Source organism: Erpetoichthys calabaricus, chromosome 8 (genome assembly GCF_900747795.2).
Source record: "Erpetoichthys calabaricus chromosome 8, fErpCal1.3, whole genome shotgun sequence".
In the NCBI taxonomy this organism is placed as follows: Eukaryota; Metazoa; Chordata; class Cladistia; order Polypteriformes; family Polypteridae; genus Erpetoichthys; species Erpetoichthys calabaricus.
Genome location: NC_041401.2, coordinates 150,647,332 through 150,668,481, shown reverse-complemented (window position 1 = coordinate 150,668,481; position 21,150 = coordinate 150,647,332). Strand labels below are relative to the sequence as shown.

General features: G+C 36.5%; 1 protein-coding gene across 1 annotated transcript in view; it reads right to left on the bottom strand.

The window, feature by feature from the left end:
• The window catches only part of ankzf1 (ankyrin repeat and zinc finger peptidyl tRNA hydrolase 1), a 65,160-nt gene that overhangs the window by 6,234 nt on the left and 37,776 nt on the right, over positions 1-21,150 (bottom strand). The window contains exons 5-7 of the mRNA XM_028807599.2: positions 18,247-18,467; positions 13,712-13,821; positions 10,022-10,175 (exon numbers count right to left, since the gene is read on the bottom strand). Coding sequence (XP_028663432.1) covers positions 10,022-10,175; positions 13,712-13,821; positions 18,247-18,467 — 485 coding nt within the window. The remainder of the gene's footprint in view (positions 1-10,021; positions 10,176-13,711; positions 13,822-18,246; positions 18,468-21,150) is intronic.

Here is a 21,150-nt window from a genome sequence, read left to right as displayed (position 1 = left end):
AAGTGAAGAATAAGAGGAGTGCAGAGTTAGGAAAACAGACAGAGAAAAGTAAATTCCTAACACAAAGACAAAACAACAGGAAGTTGAGGGGTAGAAGATTACAAGAGCTTAAGCAGCCAGAAACTATAAAATAACTGTAGCAGTTCTTTAATTTCTTTGGCTTCAATTTTTTAGTTTTACCATTTAAGCTAAACCATTTAATTTTAATAAAATAAAAAAGTTAAGGTAGTTTTAGTAATCCTAACTCATATTTTAATAATGAGGCCAATGCAATGCAAGTCCTCCTGGATGTTAGACGTTTTAGATGACAGCTTGGAGGAGCCAATCTTCTGGCTATATCTACAGATGCCAGGTGATCCAGCACCTCAAGCTCAGGGTCGTTGACTGGCCTGCATTGGTAGTAGAGAATTGGAGGACCTGGCCCAGGTGTCCTGCAGAGAGATAGTGTACACCCCTAAGGTGGTGCAAGAGGAGATTCCAGACCAGACAGGTAGAGATAGGTGGGTCACACTCACAAGGTGCAAGGTGAAGGGTGAACACTGTCTGGGGGTGTCAACCCCAGAATTCTAAGTGTCAAACTGTTTTCAGGTCCTTGAAGAAGTGGATGGTGTCTCTTAAGATTCTGAGGGGTAGGCAGGCATAAGGAGCCCCAATGGGCCACCTCAAAAACAGTTCCCAGAAAGAGAGAGGTAGTGATGGTTGGATACTCTGTTATCAGGGGGACTGAAACACAGGTTTGCTCCAGAGACAGAGAGCCACGCATGGTTTGTTGCCTTCTAGGTGCACAGGAGGGAGACCTCCCTGGAAGGGTAAATAGGCTCTTGACTAGAGCGGGGATGGATCCAGTTTTCATTGTCCATGTTGGAACAAATGACATACATAAGGGTAGTGTGTCAGTTTTGCAATTCAGATTTAAAGAGTTAGGTGTCAGGCTGAGGAGCAGAAAATGACAAGGTAGTCTTCTCTGAAGTTCTGCCTGTGCCATGCACCAATCCAGTGAAGATTAGAAGGCTTAACGCACGGCTAAAATCTTGGTGTAGGGTAGAAACGTATAGGTTTATGAGGCAGTGGGACTCCTTTTGGATAAGATGGGATCTGATCTGCCACAATGGGTTACATCTGAACCAGAGGGGCACCAATGTGTATGGGAGGTGTATTAGCAGGTTAGCTGAGGATTGTTTAAACTAGGGTATGAAGGGGCAGGGAGTTCAGAACAGGCAAGGTTTAGAACTGCACAATGGAGAACAAACAGCAGTGTAAATATAAAAATACATAGTAATGTAAATTCTTCCTTAAAGTTTAAATATAAAAGTAAAATGAATAAATCATCAAAAATAGATTGCCTTAATGTTAGAAGTAAAATAAAGCAAGTGAGATGGAGTTGTATGTAAAGGAGCATATTTATGATATTATAATAACAGAAACCTGGCTAAATAACGAAGATGGAGATGAGTATAACATAGAGGGATACAGACTTTTAGGAAGGATAGACAGAACAGAAAAAGAGGTGGGGTTGCTGTTTATGTCAAACAGAATTTAAAAACAAGTCATATTCAGTTGTATGATGAGCCCCATCTTAGAGAGGAAATATGGCTTTGCCTGGAAAGCATCTGGGAAAGAGATCTTATTTTAGGATTGTGTTATAGTTCCCAGTGCAGACAGTAATTTCAAAGCACATTATTTTCAGTTATATTAAAAAAGCATGTTTACGGGGGATATTATAGTCATGAAGGTCTTTACCTAACCAAATATTAAGTGACATACAAGAGCAGGAGATTTTAGAAGTAATCAGTGACGGTTTTTTAACACGGTATGTTAAAGCACCAATATGGGGAGACGGCCTGTTTAGATTAAGAATTTTGTAATAATCAGGACAGAATTGAGGGTGTAGAGGCGATTGAACCACTAAGGTCAAGTGAATATAATATAAAACAATTCACTGTGTTTTGGAAGAGAGCAGATGCAAAGATTAAAACTGTTAAGTTTAACTTTGGTATGGCAAATTTTGAGCGCATGCAGCAATGTCTAAGGAGGATAGACTGGGACAAACGTTTAAGAGTGGGGACAGTTGAGGAGCAGTGGGACAGGTTTAAAAATGTTTCACAGATAATGCAGGACAGGTACATACCTACATTTGGAATTAATAGGAAATTAAAAAAAAAACTCTGCAATGGGTTAATAAAGAGTTAAAAAAGAACCTGTGAAGGAAACAACAGCTTTTATGTATAAGGCATAAAAAACTAATAACTCCTAAGTGAATCGTAGGGTGTATGAGAACATGAAAGCAACCATTAATAAGGATATTATTGAGGCTAAGGGACAGTTGGAGGGGAATATACTAGATAAGGTGAAAGATGACCCTAAGAGATTCTTTCAGTATTTAAGTAGTAAATGAACAGTCAAGGAAAATGTGAAGTGCATCAGAAATAGTAAAGGCGAATTAAAAAATACAGACAGTGAAATAGCAGATGCTCAAAATAAGCATTTTTCTTAAGTCTTCACAAGTAAGGAAGCAGATAATCTCTCAGTGGTAAGGAGGCACTGATTGATTTGGAAATTGAAGAGGGAAAAGTACTGCTCAAATAAAATAGGCTGATTTTCAAACAAATATCCATGTCCAGATAATATTTACCCTCAAGTTCTTAAGGAGTTTAGAGAGTACATATATAAATCCTTGACGCATATTTTTAGGAAAACACTACATACTGGGGAAATTCCGAATGACTAGAAAATGAAAAATATTATCACATTATATAATAAGGGTGACCGGGCAGATTCAAACAACTACAGTATAGGCCAGTAAGTTAATGTGCATCACAGTAAAATTAATGGAAGTAATTATTAAGGAGAAGATTGACCAGCACATGGCAAGTACAGTGGAACCTCGGTTTGTGAGTAACTTGGTTTACGAGTGTTTTGCAAGACGAGCAAAAATTTTTAATAAATTTTGACTTGATAAACGAGCGAGGTCTTGCAGTACGAGTAGTTTGTCTGCTGAGCGTCATGTGATCACAACTGAGCTGATGGTTCTTCTCTCTCTCTCACTGCGGGATTGTGGGCAATCGTCTCCTATTCTCCGTCTGAGTCAGCGTGCCTCACTCATATAGTTAACATCCGTACGAGCGTATAGTGTTTACTACAGCATTAGCATTGTGACTGTGTGCGCGCGCATGTGTGTATGTGTGTGTGTGTGTGCTCGCGTGCACGCTGTGACGTGCGAGTCCCCGTCTTGCACCCTAAAACACAAAGCTGAGTCTCAGTACTTTAGCAACACAAGCTTTATTCAGCTTGAAACAGCAACAGTTTGGTTATTTATACACAGACACAGCAGTCAAGCAGGGCCCTGCACATTTATAATGTTCCTTGTTCCTTGTATCACCCATTGACGGCAGGTGCTTATAGCACACGCTATACGGCGCGCGCTCGTGTGTGTGTGTGTGTGTGTGTGTGTGTGTGCTTGCGCGCGTCCCCATCTTGCACACTAAAACACGAAGCTGAGTCTCAGTACTTTAGCAACACAAGCTTTATTCAGCTTGAAACTGCAACAGCGCGGTTATTTATACACAGACACAGCAGTCAGGCAGGGCCCTGCACATTTATAATGTTCCTTGTTCTTTGTATCACCCATTGACGGCAGCCGCTTATAGCATGTCCACGATCTTTTCGGATTCACTTTTACGAAGAACTGCTACAGTGCAGGGAGACTGCGATTGCATGATTCTTTTCAAAGGTAAAGTGCAAGTTAATTTGTTTTATGTATTTTTACTTTATATTTTGTATTAATCATTTTTATATGAATAGTTTTGGGTTGTGGAACAAATCATCTGAGTTTCCATTATTTCTTATGGGGAAATTCACTTTGATATATGAGTGCTTTGGACTACGAGCACGTTACCGGAACGAATTATGCTCGCAAACCGAGGTTCCACTGTACAAGAGTTTTTCTGAACAGTCAGCATGGGTTCAGAAGAGGGAGATGATGTTTCACTAACATGCTGGAATTCTATGAGGAAGCAACAAATGGGCATGATCAAAGCGGATCTTATGATATTATTTATCTGGACTTTCAGGAAGCATTTGATAAGCAGCCACATGAGAGGCTGAAGCATTCTATACCCACCTAAAAACATTCAGGGTAATGTTTTTAGATGGGTATAGAATTGGCTCCAACACAGGAAGCAGAGGGTGCTGGTGCAAGGAACCTTATCAGAATTGGCTAATGTTAAGAGTGTTGTTGCACATAAGTTTGCAGGTGATACCAAGATAGGTGGATTGGCAGATGATCTGGAATCTGTTGAATCATTTCAGTGGGACTTGGACAGTACACAGGCTTGGACAGATTTGTGGCAGATAAAATTTAATTTCCGTAAATGTAAGAAGTAAAAATGTTAAGTTTGAATACATAATGGGAGGTCTGAAAATTATGAGAAGCATTTAGGAGTTGTGGATTCTAAACTATCAACTTTGAGACAGTATTCAGAAATCATTAAGAAGGCTAACAGAATGTTAGGTTATACAGCATGATTTGTAGAGTACAAAACTAAAAATGTTATGCTCAAGCTTTGTAATGCACTAGTGAGGCCTCATTTGGAGTACTGTGTACATTTTTGCACAAAAAGGACATAGTAGTGCTAGAAAAAGTCCAGAGAAGAACAACTAGGCTAATTCCAGAGCAACAGGTGATGAGTTATGAGGAAAGATTAAAATAGATGAGCCTTTTCAGTTTAAGCAAAAGAAGATTAAGAGGAGACTTGATTGAAGTGTTTAAAATTACGAAGGGAATTAGTATAGTGGATATAGACTGTTATTTTAAAATGAGTTCATCAAGAACACAAGGACACAGTTGGAAACTTTTCAAGGATAAAGACACTTGGAATAAGGTAACAAGTAGTGTGGTAGACAGTAGGTAGGACTTTAGGGACTTTTAAAACTAGATTTAATTTTTTTTAGAAGAATTAAGTGGATAGGACTGGTGAGTTTTGTTGGGCTGAATGGCCTGCTCTCATCTAGATTGTTCTAAAGTTCTAATGTTCAATGATACTGGAGATGATGCCCGGTGTCACCCTGACAACAAAGCATTGCACCAGAGGTAACATTCCTTCCCCGATGCCATCATGCGGTTACTGAGAATGTTCCAGTGCTTCTCTGCTACCATACTAGGAATATATACATAGTGGATAATCAACTTTACCAAATAGAAGAGGCAGCATGGATTGGGAAGGAATTGGGAAGGATATCATGGGCTAATTATATCAGGATCTTGAAGTAATTAGGCTCAGCCTGCCACAGCTAGGACCACAGAGTGTTGGTGTCCACAGCCTATCCCACCATGTCTATGGGTCTTGCTATCTCATTTTCACTTCCCTTATAAAATGCACTTCTTGATCCACATCTGCTCTTACTTCCTTATTAGACCAGTTTTTGCTGTTTCCTTCCTCTGGCCTTATAGCATTATTTACTAATACTACCAAGTCCTGCCCATTCCAATGCCAACCATAACTCTTTCATGTAGCTACAAGTCAGTCTGTTCAACCACTGTCTCAGCCTTCTACTTCCACCCATTCCTCACTTCTGTCCTCGCCAAAGATACCTTTGGATCAGTGTACATCTTATATTGAATCTACCCTTGCATGGGCAACCTAAAATACCTCCTCCAGGCTGAGCTGAGCCTTTACTCCTTAGGAATTCATACCCCTTCATCAAACCTACATGGTTGGGCTACTCTGCCCCTCTTCCAGATCGCTCTTATAAACTTTATAGGGCACTAAACCCAATTTCCAGACTAAGATCACTTAGCTGCTTTTAGAAAAAAAAAAAAACAAAAAAAAAAAAAACTACCTGTACCTTCTTCCTGCACAGGTGACTGATGTTAAAATCACAGGCAAGCTCTGATCTCAGTCATAAAAGATCTTGTTTCCTAACAGTACCAATGTAGGTACTGTATTATGGAGGCATCGATTGATCTCTTCCTTTGCCCATAACAAGTTGTTGTGGTGTTTTGGAAAGGCTAAAATTGATTGTAAAAAAAAGGCACACTCTTTCTCTTCCTCACCTTGAATGCCTCTGTTCCCTAAAGACGAAGAGCTTCTTTTTCAAAAGGTTTTAAATGTCTATCATAGCACCCTTCTCTTCCTTGGCAGCTGCTTTGTACTGCTACTTCAATGATCTCAATTTCTACTTTAATTTCAATTGATTACACAGGGGATCAAAGCCCTGCTTCTCCTCCTTTGTGCCAAACCTTTCCATTGTGAAACTCACAATGACTGTGGTCATAGTTTTATTGCTTCAGCTTCCCACTTTGTTACTGCCGAAAATGCCATTAACATCCTAATTAAAAGTCATTGTTCTTCCTTGTTGGATGAAGGTCATTTCACCTAGCAAAGTTCTGATGTTCTGCTCTGGTTTGGGACTTGAGGTGCACAGATATTCGGGGCATTGTGAAATAATTCCAGGCTTATCTTTTTCTAGATTACACAATGACTGCCTTCTGTGTCCTGTACCACCTGCCTGCCTAAGTGTTTCATCTTAATAATAATAATAATAATACATTTTATTTATATAGCGCCTTTCCCATGCTCAAGGCACTTACAGAATATAATAAAGAACGGCAGCGTATACAGTATATAGCATTGTACAAACCAGATAAATAAATAAAGAAGATTAAGGCAGTGAATTCTGAAAAAAAAAAAAGAAACAGACAACATAATTGATGGTCTAGCACACACACACGGGTTAGTCTGGTGAATCTTCAGGGTTGTAGTGTGGAGCAAATATAATCAGAAATTAGTATATCACTGAGACATATTTTTTAACCTGTTATGCAAATATACATTTTTTTCCATATTTTAATATTTTATATATTGATTTACGTTGTGTTTACATACACACACATGTTTTAGAATGTACTAAGAATATGAGACACTACATGAACTGCTGAATGAGGCCTTTTTGAATATATTCTGAGAAAAGTTAAAAGCAAAAACAATATTACAGATGCAGGGTTAGAAATTGCCAGAAGATTCAAGACACTGTGAAAAAGGGTGAGAAGAAAGGAACATACAGAGCTGTGTCACTTACTGGGTAAATGTTGTAAAAAATATTTGAATACAATGATAAAAATGGGCAATGCCAATGCTTTCTTGCTTCTATTTATTGTGTTTTCATTAGTTAAAATGTCACTGCAGTCTTGAGAAGTCTTTAAGTCCAGCCTTTGGACCCTTTCTCTGAAGCAGGTCAAGGGCAAGGAAACAAAACAGACTAGAAACGTCCTTGTTCCTACTTTAGCAAAGACTCTTGTTTAGTAATGTTAATCTGCTGCCTTATAAAGTAATCCCTTTCTCTAATGGTACATTTATCTGTCCCCCACTGCCTGTTTTGAGATGTGAGTGGGTGTTCTGGGCTAGCTTTAGGAGGAAGCTAAAACAAATTACTTATCTGGGGGCTTTTGAGACTCTCTACGGCTGCTTTGGGTTGTTCCCATCAGAAGATACATGATGGGTTGCTAGGCCTTGTTTCTACAGTTTTTCATTTGGAGCTATCTATCCAGCTGTCACCACTCTATTTGTGGTAGCTATCCAGCAAGTTCCTGAATGTCCCTGGATGAACAAGATTATATTGATTAATAAGAACAGCTACCTGTGCACTTAGATGCATCACCTGAACTTAATCAGGTCTGTATATAGTAGGGTGCTGTAAATATAAGTTAAATAAATAAGGCAAAAAGGGCAGCTTACACTGTAAGAAAACAATCTGTAAACCTGTGGTCAGATGGCAGTCTGGCCAGTTAACTTTACAAAGGGTAAAAGATATATTTTTGTTCATCTTGCCATATATCTATCAGATTCATGAACTAGGGTACAGGGATAGGCTTCAACTTGCTTGAACACTGTAATCGAGAAAGAAGGTAGAAAAAAATGGATGGAACTATGGCTCATTTTATAACGATTTAAACAGAAACATACATAATATATCATCAAGTCAAAATAAAAAGATTTGTAAAATATCCTAGTAAAAGCAATAACAGAAGTTGGAGAACAAAAAAAGTTAAGGTTATTGTTATTTTATTGGGCTTTCTTGCTTATATTTATAATTGTGCTATTAGCTATCTAGGACAGAAATTTTATTTTGCAAAATTTTTGATGGTTGTAAAGAAATTTACATAAAATTTTGTCATTTATTTGGAACTCAAAACACCCAAGTATCCAAAGAACGACCCTACAAAGACCTAAGGCAGAAGGTGGTATGGCTCTACCCAAATTTCAGTTTTATTACTGGGCAGCAAACATGCAAGCTATAAAAACCTGGACACAAATAGATGAACATACACAGGCTTGGTCTGCAATAGAAGTAAAATCCTGTAGTACTTCTTTTTATTCCCTGCTTTGTGCCCCAATAAATGCAAGTTATTGCCAATATACTAATAACCCAATTGTGCTTCACTCACTCAGGACATGGAACCAATGTAGAAAGCATTTTAAGATGGAGAATCTTTTATCTGTGGCACCCCTACAAGAGAACCACCTCTTTCAACCCTCGCAAACATATGCTGTTTTTAATATCTGGAAAAGATTTGGGATTAAATTGCTTAGAGATCTTTATATAGACAACATCTTTGCATCCTATGAACAATTACATTCCAAATTTAACTTTCCAGCTACACATTTCTTTCACGATCTTCAAATTAGGAACTTTGTTAAACAGAACCTGCCCGATTTTCCTCATCTTGCACCCTCCTCCATGCCGGAAAAAATATTGCTCAATTTTGAGGACACCATCTCTGCAACATATAAAATTATTTTACAGTCCCTCCCTTTCAAAGATCCAAGAGGACAATGGGAAAAAGATCTCTTAATCAATATATCAGAAAAGGAGTGAAAAATAGCAATACAGAGAATTCACTCAACCTCCATATTCGCAAAGCATACAATTATTCAATTCAAAATTATATATCAAGTACATCTGTCTTGCTTAAAAATGTCCAAAATGTTTCCAGGGCAAGATCCAACCTGCGAACGCTGCAATCAAGTCCCAGCCTCACTGGGTCACATGTTTTGGGCCTGCATCAAATTAACATCATTTTGGACCAAAATTTTTAAGTGCCTCTCAGACAGCCTTCGTGTCACAATCCCTCCTAACCCATTAACAGCTTTGTTTGGTGTTCTTACAGATGGGTTTAAAGTGGAGAAGGACAAACAAACTGTGATTGCATTCACTACACTTTTGGCACGCAGACTTATTTTGCTAAACTGGAAGAATCCTAATTCTCCTCTTTTAAGTCAGTGGGAAACCAATGTTTTATATTATTTGAAATTGGAAAAAATCTAATTCGAAGTTAGAGGATCTGTACAGAACTTTTTCAAAACCTGGCAGGATCTAATCAATAATATTTTAGAATAAGCTCTTAAAGCACAGAGGAAGCAATTCTCTCCGCATTTTTTTTCTCTTATCCATTCTACTGCCCTATTAAACTAATCAATTTAGGTATGTTTACAAGCTTTAAGGTTTACCCCATTGGCCATCCTCTCTTTCTCAGGGGTGGGGGTCGATATGTTTTCAATGCTATTTTTTTGTAAAAACTGATCTATTTGTATGGAATGATTAAAATTAATAAAATTAAAAAATATATATATATTTTTTGAGAGCTTAAGACGAAAAAAATCTCGAGAAAAAGCAGGTATAAATATAACTACCTGTGAGAATACTAAAACAATTATTTAAATATTGCACCTCTACAAAACCTTGTAATAATATGAAAAAGGAAAGCTTCTGCTCCTATGCAGATGCACCTTGATAGGACATGCTATTAATTATAAATAATGCTAATTTATTCATGTCAGAATAATTAAATAATAGTGCATACATCTGATAATTTGGTATCTCAAATGGGGCTTATCATTAGGCATAATTAACTAGTCATTTGAGTTTTTTATGAAATTGATAAGATTAATATATTTTAATCACTCAATGCAGTATTAGAATAAGAAAATAAATAAATAAAAGGAAAACTTTCTTTTTGAATTACCTTTGCAAGTGCTGTTTCATTATACCGCCGTAAAGTAGCACCAGCTGATTTGGGTATTATACCATGTTTCTGAGAGTCCCGTACAACTTGTGCTTTGCCACACTTTGCTCTCACTGTATAGCGATGAAAAGTCTTGTGATGAAGAATTTGTTTCCTGGAAAAAAGGAAAAACAAGAGAGTTTTAAATTACGGTAAGTGACTAGTAATATTTAAACCAAGATGGTAAAAAAATGATACACACACTAATAATTCACACATATCAGATTTCTTTAAAGTTCGCAATTAACCTATCATGTACATCATTGTGATGTGAAATAAAAGAAGAGTACTAACAGAAAACCTACACAGACATGAAGGTAAACTGCAAACTACACAAAGAAAATGACTAAGTCAGAAAATAAACAGACTCCTAAAGCAGAGTGGCAGAAGCTTCAATTATGAAAATTAAGAAGTATTCCCCAATCTGTATGCAATTTTTTAAATGTCTGTATTAATGTACTTTACATAAACAGACAGAAGGAACTGTAGAGAACTAAAAGAGATTTTGTCCCTTGCTTGCTAGTTTATACTATTGAAAGCTCAGTGTTTAAGTATATGTAGGCGTTCTGTTACAAAATGATGCCTGAAAATGGGAATACATGAATGCTTTTGCAAGTTCCCACTCACAGCCCCAAAAGTTTTCTTTTCCTTTTTTTTGTACCTCCCATTTAAAGCTGAGACCATGTAAACATACAACATAAAATAGTAACCAATACTCCCCAAAACTTATTTATTTATTTTTTGTAAAGAACAAAATTCCATCACCTCATTCATATTGTCTTTAGTCCTGAATCTGCCAATTACCCAAGCCTTATATTCCAGCTTTCCAAAGGGTTCATTTTTACACGTCTGCTTGTGTATTTTTAAACATATCCTATAAAAACTCTAAATTGTGTTTTCCTTGCAGCACATCAATCAGCTAAACAACTAATGACTACTTAACTTTACCTGTCTTTGCCAACAATTTACGCAAATTTCAAAAATTTAATTTATAATACGCTGCAGATATTCTTGTTTGTGTTCACAAAATAAGTATCCTACTGGGAAAGATCCATTTATCATCATATAATGCCTTGAAATGGTGTTGATTTATAAACAAGGAGCTACATACAGGTGCATCTCAATTAATTAGAATATCATCAAAACGTTAATTTATTCTCAGTAATTCAATTCAAAAAGTGAAACTCATATATTATACAGATTCATTACACACAGAGTGATATACAGGTAAAATTCCGTTACAACGAATATCTTTACAACGAAATTTTCATTACAACAAAGTATTTTTATGATCCCAACAGCTTCCCCATATGACGCGAGTCTATAGAAATCTCGTTACTACGAAGTACATTCAGCAGAGACTTTCATTATAATGAAGTGCACAAAAGACCTTGAAATGCTTGAATGAATCATCCACAGAAGCAGCTCAGTTGTGCACAACGATCCCCAAACAGAAACACTGTAATTTTTTTTCTTTCTTCGAACACTCCTCGTACTGTTTTTTTTTTGCCTTTTTTGTTTCCTGCGGTTTTCAGTGATACCTTTTGCTTATTGCTCGTCAACATTTGAAAAACATCCATTGGAATTTAACTCATTGTCACCCTCCTATAGAAACGGCAGACACGAAAAAATGATAACAGTTCACATTAGAAAAAAAAGACTAACTTTTTGCAACTCTCGATTGCGGCAAAAAGAACAAAGACGTTGCCAGTGAATTCGGAATTTTGCTATTGCTATCGACGCTGTCAACTTTCTTGAAAGACAGAGCAAAAAAAGTAGAAAAATCTCGGGTTGCAAACGTATGTGAACTGCTGCCTTTGAAGACGTTGAAAAAGCCGTTTTTATGTAGTTCAGTGATTCTCATTCAAGAAACATACCTATTGATGTGGCACTCATTCAAGAGAATGTGAGGTTTGTAAACTCTCCACAACTGGACAGCAAGCCGAAGAGCGTCCCAAAGTGCGATCTCCGGGTCTGTACGGGGCAATAGCAGATATGCTGTGTCTCTCCGCCAAAGTAAACAGTGTCATGCTTGGGTCACAGATTTGCACAGAAACACAGAAGATTGTAGAGACAGGAACTTTATTCAAACACTGCAAACAAACATGTCTCTTTTTCAAAAGTTTAAACGTGCTCCTTGACAAGATGGTGATGACAAATCCGTCTCACAATTAAAAGAATGCAAACATATGTTCCTCTTCAAAGGAGTGCGTGCCAGGAGCAGGGAAGGACAGAGATAGAGAAAGGCAAAAGAGTTCAGAAACCTCACGATATGAAGAAGAAATAATGATTCAGCTCCTGATTGATAACTGTGCAGCCCACAACATGCTTCAACATTTAGATAATCTTCGCGTTGAATTTTTCCCACCCAATTGGACGGCAGCGCTTCAGCCATTGGTTTTAGGCATCATCCGCACCCAGAAAGTGTATTATCGCAAGGAATTGCTGAGAAAAATTCTCGTCAGCATAATTTGTAGGCAGGAGGAGATCAAAATTAACGTGAAAGAAGCTATTGAAATGATTGCAAAAGCCTGGATACAAGTTAAAGAAAGCACTATAGTAACAAATACAGAATCTCATTACAACAAAATATTTTTTAGGTCCCTGTGAGTTCGTTGTAATGGAATTTTACCTGTATTTCAAGTGTTTATTTCTTTTCATTTTGCTGATTATGGCTTACAGGTAATGAATACCCAAAATTCAGTACCTCAGAAAGTTAAAATATTACATAAGACCAATGAATCTATATAATATACGAGTTTTACTTTTTGAATCGAATTACTGAAATAAATAAATTTTTCGATGATATTCTAATTTATTAAGATGCACTTGTAATGTAATGGATTATACCAAGTCTCTCTATATAGGATAAGGTTTGTGGAAACACTTCTTAAATAAAAAAATGCATATTTACACTATACACAGGATGGGGAACAGACCCACACCAAATTATTTTTTTTATTTCTATTTCTTGTAACAATCCACCACTGCCAAGATGTGCAATCATGAAGCATTGTCACTGGGCAATGCATGACAGGAGGAAACCATTGTGCCAATTCTACAGTTCTATATGTGATCACAAAACAATACAGTAGAGTCAAATTTGTTCTAATTTACTGAACTAAAGACAGTTTAAGATGGTTTTCGTCAAGTGCACAAAACAAAGTTGGTTTTGGGTTAGACATGGGATTTAAACCTCAGCTTACTGACCAGGTGTTAAGCTGACTCTTGTTAGTTTCCTTCACTCTAAGCAGTGGGTCTGGCCCTCCTGTTGGGTTACCTGCTCTACTGTGCCCTGGGGAAGCAGTGCATATTTTCTCCCAGGGCAAAACTATTTCCAGCACTGATGCACCTGTAGATTATTTTTCCAGGCCACTATGCAGAACACCTTCAAAAGAAGATTAAAAACAGTTGCCTAAGCTTTTCAGACATTTGCTAGTTAAAATGTGGAATTCACTGCAAAGACAAAACATGAAAGATGACACAATGGAACATTTTTACAAAGGGGAGAGACGCTACCATACTAGAAGATGGATGACCTGTTGCAACCTTTTCTTTGTAATTAATGGAAAATGTGCCACACCACTACTTATAAACTTTATTTAAAGCTTAAAACTCAGATGAAACCAAGACAACTTTGCATGCTTTTACCCTTGGAATACAGCTCCAGCAAAGTGACCACCTCCCGTCATCAGAATCACCCAAACAGTGTTCTTAGTAAGCGTGTGGAGATAAGCAGACACCTCTGAAGCACTACTGTCCTAAAAGAGAAAAATATTGCTTATCTGTATAAATTAAATTCCTCATGGTTAGGTAATTATAAATTTATTTCAGCGTTCCCAATGCATGGCAATACAATTTAGTCATTTATTTCAAGAAAAGCCATTCCAATAAATTTACACAAAAACTTGAATATATGTACATCTATAATGCAGTGAGTTTGTTTTGTGGTACAACTATCAGTATAAAACCTGGTATATGGTGTGATTCATTAAAGATGTTGTGAAAGATAATTTCTGTTGCAAAAATTTTGGTTACAGTTGTTTTCTTCACTTTAACTTGCAAACAGTATCTTTTCTATCTATAAAATAGAGTATGAAGCTACAAGAAAAATCCTGCACTTGAAAGCTTTTAAATTCATCACCATCAGCAGTTTTTGCAGTAGCCATCTTAACAATTTCCTGCTGCTAATAGTGAAATATGTTTATATTGATAAATTAAATAAACTTTTTTGAAGGAATAAAAATAGTATTTCACTTTTCGGAGGTCAAGACTGAACTGGGACATCAACATGAGTCATGCCCCAACAGTACACAGTAATCACCCAAGTTTGTTACTAAGGACAACTGGCAGTACTCTGTTTACAAATACACACAGATAAATGGTGCCTTCAGCAATTCAACTAAAAAATGTGCTAGTGCTGCTCAGTTGTTTTAATTTTGGTTTGCAGCAGCCCCCTGACTCTTTTCTGCTAACAGATGCTCACTTTTACTTTGTGATTGATATTGTTCCTTTTACGCTCTTCTTCTTTGGACTTTTTGGGTTATACCAAAATATTTACTGCCCTGGCTCAGGCTAGAATAGTCCCGGATAGGATAGGTTGGGTTTTTTCCTCTCATGTTTATTTATTGTTAGAAAACATTACCTCTTATTTTGTTTTTGATTTAAAAATAATAAAAACAAGAAAAAAAGCCATACCTTTCAGGCAGGGCTTAATTTACCGAAAGATTAAAACGAAAAACATGGTTTTAATTTGTGATATACTGCATTTTATCCTAAGCAGTTTAACAAATTGAATCATAGTGAAATATTAAAACTGGCCAGATTGCATAGCAATCAGTATTTCTTATCCAGCATCTGGTTCAATATTTAAAAATAATTCTGTTGAAACATTAATCAGATTATGCAATACTTTAAATACATTAAAAACCTCCAAAAATCACATTGTGCATTTTGTTGTTGTAATACCAAGAAAGTTTCTGTTGTTTTCTATATTCTTTTATCAAGGAGGGATTCATCACACAGTTCTAAAGACAGAAGGTTGAAACAAATTGTGGGATTAACTGCATATTTTGTTTTTAATAAAATAGGTGTTGCATACTGTAAAAACAGAGATTAACAAAATAAACACCTAAACACCCTGATTTGCATCCTTAAAACATACCGTTAATATATTTTAAATAAAATTAGGTTAAATGCGTGTGAATGCATATTTAAGTAAAGATTTAATATAATGTGGTTGGCAAATGTTTTAGTATATATAGAGATTTTTACATTTATTTTGCCAGCATCTTAATATCTAATTTATGGTAATAACAGCTCCACAATTCCTTATATACAACTCCAAAATTGAAAAACCTTCAAAAATCACATTTTTTCAACCAGATCATTATTTTATGTGACCCACTTGGAAGTGTTTGTTCTGAGCCATTGAAGTTCAAGTTCCAAGTTTTTAGAAAGAATTTAGTGTGTGCTATATTATTTAATTATAAAAGATGAGAAGATTACTGTGAAAACAAAATTATGATAAAATGAATGACCAAGTACTAAGTAAATCACATGCCATTAAGTTGCTTCAAGATAAGCTATGGAACACATGACTCATGTCATCTTAATTGCATTTTTTGTCAGGAGGATTAAAAAACTGTGGCATAAATCACATAATGTGGTTTTCTTCAGTTTTTCCATTTGTTTTAAACTGGTATGTTTATTCTTCATTCAACATAAACAGGTTGTCCAAACTCAAGAGAATTTGTCTTTTTGAGTGTTTTTTTTGTATATTGTATATACTTTGTCAGAGTAGATGATGTTTATGATAGATCTATGTTTAAAACTGTTATTTTTGCAATGTATGTTGTGTTGTAAAAATTATACCCTCTCACATAAACCAGCAAGCACAATGCTCTTTCTTCCTTCCATTTTTCTTTTCCTCATCCCCAGGCGAGCTTTGTCCTATTCAACTCCCAAGTCTAATTCACCTGGGTGAAGCACAGGACTGCTTTTTAAGCTTAACTCGGGAGCACTTCCTTTACATCAGTACCATACACAGGAAGCACTTCCAGATCTGGCAGAACCTCCAACTAACAGGGAAGCCTCCTTCCAGCATCTCTCTCTCTCTCCAGTGGCACCAAAAGACCCCAAAACAGGTGCCCTCCAGAGCTATACCTCCTATGCGGCTCTGTCCAAATGGCAGCTATGCCAGAGGGATGTAGGCACCTAACACACTGGGGGAAACATGTGGCCTTGGGAGGTAGTCTCCCTCAGACCTTCAATTACTGTTTACTTATTGGAGGTTTTTTCTCCATTCAAAAGAAAAATGTCACTCTAAGGCACTGTACCAAGTTGAGAGAGCTCAAAAAAATCACAATATAAATAACTACCCCCTTCCATTAATGTCATCTTCTTTAATTCTTTCAGGGCGGATGTCGACTTCTGTCAGCAGGAGGGGTCGACAGTAGTAAGCAACTGCAAATGGTGACAAAACTCGCCATTACATTTTACTTCGACTCTATTTGATAGAAGGAACGTTAGCTTCATTGATTTCACCGAGATTCCCTACGCTTGTGGGAGTAGTGAACGGCAAACAACGACAAAAATGGCATTGACAAAGCGAATGCACAAAGCAAAATACTCTATGAGCGACATTTTTGTACAGTATATTATCTCTGGATTGGACTCTTGACTGGTTGGACTCTGATTCTGATGCAAGTGATCTGGAGATCAATATCAAAAATGAAAACTGAGGTACCGACATCAGCTGATTGATCTCCAGCTAATCATGGTGCCGAACACGTTTGTGTAGATGAAGACTGCCACTCATAATGACAAGAGGTACAAACCAGATTGCGCTGCACTGTAAAACAATATTTAGAATGTAATGTATTTTGAAGAGGGTGGCATGGTGGCGCAGTGGTAGTGCTGCTGCCTCGCAGTAAGGAGACCTGGGTCCGCTTCCCGGGTCCTCCCTGCGTGGAGTTTGCATGTTCTCCCCATGTCTGTGTGGGTTTCCTCCAGGTGCTCCGGTTTCCTCCCACAGTCCAAAGACATACAGGTTAGATGCATTTATCCCTAGTGTGTGGTGGGTGTGTGTGTGTGTGTCTGCCCTGTGGTGGGCTGGCACCCTGCCTGGGGTTTGTTCCTCCCTTGTGTCCTGTGTTGGCTGGAATTGGCTCCAGCAGACCCCTGTGACCCTGTGTTAGGATATAGCGGGTTGGAAAATGACTGATTGACTGACTGTATTTTGAGTCAGCTATTTGTTTTAATGCAAGACAAGACAGACTGTCTCTCTGTTTTAGATGCTTTAATTTTACAATTTCAAATCATGCTGGAGACAAAAAGCTAAAAGTAGGTGCTCTTTTGAGACAGTAAGACAATGCTGAAATTCCATTAATTAATGGTCAAGGCATAAAAGATTTTGTACTAACTTGAAAAGATTTTCTAGTCTAGAAAAAAAGTCTAGAAATGTTTTATACAATTTCTGAAAATATATGCATATATGCATTGTTTAAGCACAAACATCCAATATTGCTTGGATCTTATAGTTGGGGTATATTTAGCAAACAAAAATGACTGGTAACAAATCCGGAAGGTAACTTTATATATTAGGTTTAAAATTTTACATTGTCACAAATGAGGGACTTAGACATCCAAGAGAAATTTTATCATTTTCCTTTGAAATGATTAATTTGAGAATGCGGGTGATCTAGAATAGCTGAAATCTGGTCTAAAACCCAGGCTCTTATGTGTATATATTTATTTTTGATATACATTATGCCATTTCTCCCTTATTTTTCAAAATTATATTTTGTGTTTATTACACTTTAATTTTTCATTTAATCCTTATAATTACTGTATGGTACGCTGGGCCTGAAAACAGAAGCTGAATAGTAGATGTATAATAAGCTGAATTATTAATTATTAATACTGCAGGATTGTTTAAGAATGCATTTTTGAATAGTACTGTTAAATAAACAAAAAAAGACTGAACTCTGGTATGTAGAATGACTGATATGTCATGAAAAGAAACAAATTAAGAAGTTGCCAGTGATCATGGCAACATGTTTCATTACTATAGGCACATATGCTTTCATAACAGATTAACATTCTGTAAGACATGTATAAGTAATCACAAAACAAAGCTTTTTGCTCCAAATGCAAAAGTGTCATATTTATATCAGATACAGTACCTTCCAATTGAGTAGTATGCAGCGATAGAAAGACAAATACTGTCCTCTGCTGTTCTGGAATAACACTTGACCAGATAAGCGTTTTACAGGGCTCTTGGTATCTGAATTGGCATTGGTATCAGCTATAGCGCTCTCCTTATTCACTGAATATTCCCCATCTTCATCAGAGGCACTGTCATCAATATGATCAATATTTGAGCGATAAATGCTTGAAAGGTCACCTGGTGGGGGGGAAAGGAAGAACATTACTCATATGATGATTTCATACAACTGAAAAAAGATTATGCTTTATAACTGTGACTGTAAAACTGTATTACAAAAATGCTTTGTTTTCAATGCAAATATTAAATGTCAAATGATGTTAACTAAAGCAAGGATGTCATTCTCAGACATACAAATTATCAGAGTAGACATTCTAGATGAAACTTAGCTGGAGAAACATTATGACAATGTACTGCAAAGCATACTTGTTTCTTTACTTACACAATATTTAACTTCGTCTATACTTTTAGCATTAATTAAAATTTGTTTTTGTAGGTAATACATTTCTCTGAGTATGACTTCTACATTCACATTTATAGCTTTTAGTGGAAATAAGACTGTAGGCACAGCCGATGTTTGGAGGGTATTGCATTTCAGGTATTAAAGGAGACAGCCCAGATGTTTGCTAGTAATTTTTGATTCACATGTTTTAGGACAGAGATCTTGCCTTCAGCATTTTTGTTTGCATTATAGTCTGCTGAACTTCCATTGATTCCTGTCTAAATCAGGGGTGGGCAAAGTTGTTTCTGGAGGGCCGCAGTGGCTGCAGGTTTTTGCTCCAACTCAATTGCTTAATAAAAAGCACATACTGCTAAAGTAACACTTCTGCTTCATTTTAGTTGTCTCGCTCGTTAAGATTTTGAACCCTTATTGCTTATTATAGTCTTAAACAGCTGTAATAAGATGCAAAAGACAAAATAAACTAGTATTTCTCCATTTAGCTTGTACCCATTTACACCTGTGTGTATTTATCATGCACTATTCGGTTTAATTAAATACTTGGAAGGAAAGTAAAGAGAAAAAGTGAAGGACTGAGAATTACTCATCTGTTTTAGACTTCAAATCATTTGGATGATATCCTTAGAAAGGAAAAAAATCCAGGATATGAGAATGACCTGAAAGGGCAGAGTTAAAGCACTAATAAGCCAGGAAGTTAAATTATTGGCAAGGGATTGTTTTCTAATTAAGCAACTGAGTTGGAACAAAAACCTGCAGCCACTGCAGCCCTCCAGGAATGACTCTGCCCAGCCTTGGTCTGAACCATACTTAAAAAACAAAAATGAATGCATTTGGGAAATATTCATTCTGTCAATGGTGACTATATGTTTGTTTTGGATTACTTTCATGGCAATTCCATATATTGGAGTCAAGGCTTGGTGGCGATGAAAAGCACAAAAACTTTTAAGACATAATTTTATTTTAATGATATAAAATACTTTTTTTGCTTCAAAAAGGGCACTATCATTAATTGGTTCATTTTGTCATCCAATTTACATTTAACCTTGGGTCATCACTTGTTAATAAATAAATAATAGTAACATAATCCATCCCAAGCCAAATAGCAACTTCAAGGCACCAAATAATCATGGGGCATATTTATACACACACATACCTATGCCCACAATCAAACTTTCTCATATGGAGTCAGTTTATAGTTGACAGTCTAAAACATATGTTGTTGTTTTAGAGAATGCTTTATGTAATCTTAAATTCCATACCCCTCCTTCAGATTGCTTATTTGTTTCCAGGCACATTTTATAAGCACTTAAAATGACTTAAAAAAAGAAATTCATCTAAACAGCTTGACTACAGTAAGGACATTTTTAAATGAAAATTGTAATGTTGTATGATACTGTTCCTCCTGTGAAAAATGCTAATACTAGGCTATATTTTGTTGGTTCATTACATAACTTGTAGTAAAGTACTATGTAAGAAAACGGTAGACCGGACACTTATTTTCCTAGGAAGACTGCATTCCTTTAATGTGGGTAGTGGCATCCTTCACATCTTCTACAATTCTGTGATGGCCAGTCTGACTTTGTGAGGTGCTGAGTTAGTAACATCACTTCAGGGCCCACCAAATCAACAGGCTAATTAAAAGTGCAAGCTCAGCTATGGGATGGACTCTGGACCCCCTGGAGGCAGTAGCAAGGGAGAGAAATGAAACAAACCTATGTCATTATGAACGATGCTGCATATCCTCTCTCTGACACATTAACTCTGAGTACTTTCAACCAAAATTATTCAGCAGAATTGTACCAAGAAATGCTACTGGGGCTGCATTATACCAACAGCAGTACACCTCCATAATGCCACACTGTGTCTGTCATGCCAGAAGTTGTTTTTTTTTCTTCTCCTTTTTAGTCATTCTGGTGTGTGTTCAGACTATAGAAGATTTGTGTGTGTATCTATTTATCTAACTACTTATTTGTTTAAAGACCTTCTGTAAAATATGAAGAATATTTTGGACAAAACTAAATAAATAAAGTACTGTGAAATGTGAGTATAAATATACAAATATGTCATGAAATGTGAGCATTAAAAAAATAAATGTGTCACAAATTATGTTTTTTGGTGCTTATTTATTTACTCATTTATTTCATTTTTTCCATAATATTCCTCTAAATGCCTCATGAAATACAGTTTGAAATAAAACTGTCACTTTCACTTGTCACAGTTGAGAGGGTAGTAGCACATAATTTGTTTTGATTTGTGAATCGTCTTCTGTAGATTACTCATGCCTAATTCAATGTGGGTGTGGAGGAGATGGACATAAATGAGAACAAGAATTTATTAGAAAAACGCCTACTACTGCAGATGAAATGGATTCTGCCAAAGTTATCACATATTTCAAAGAGAAAC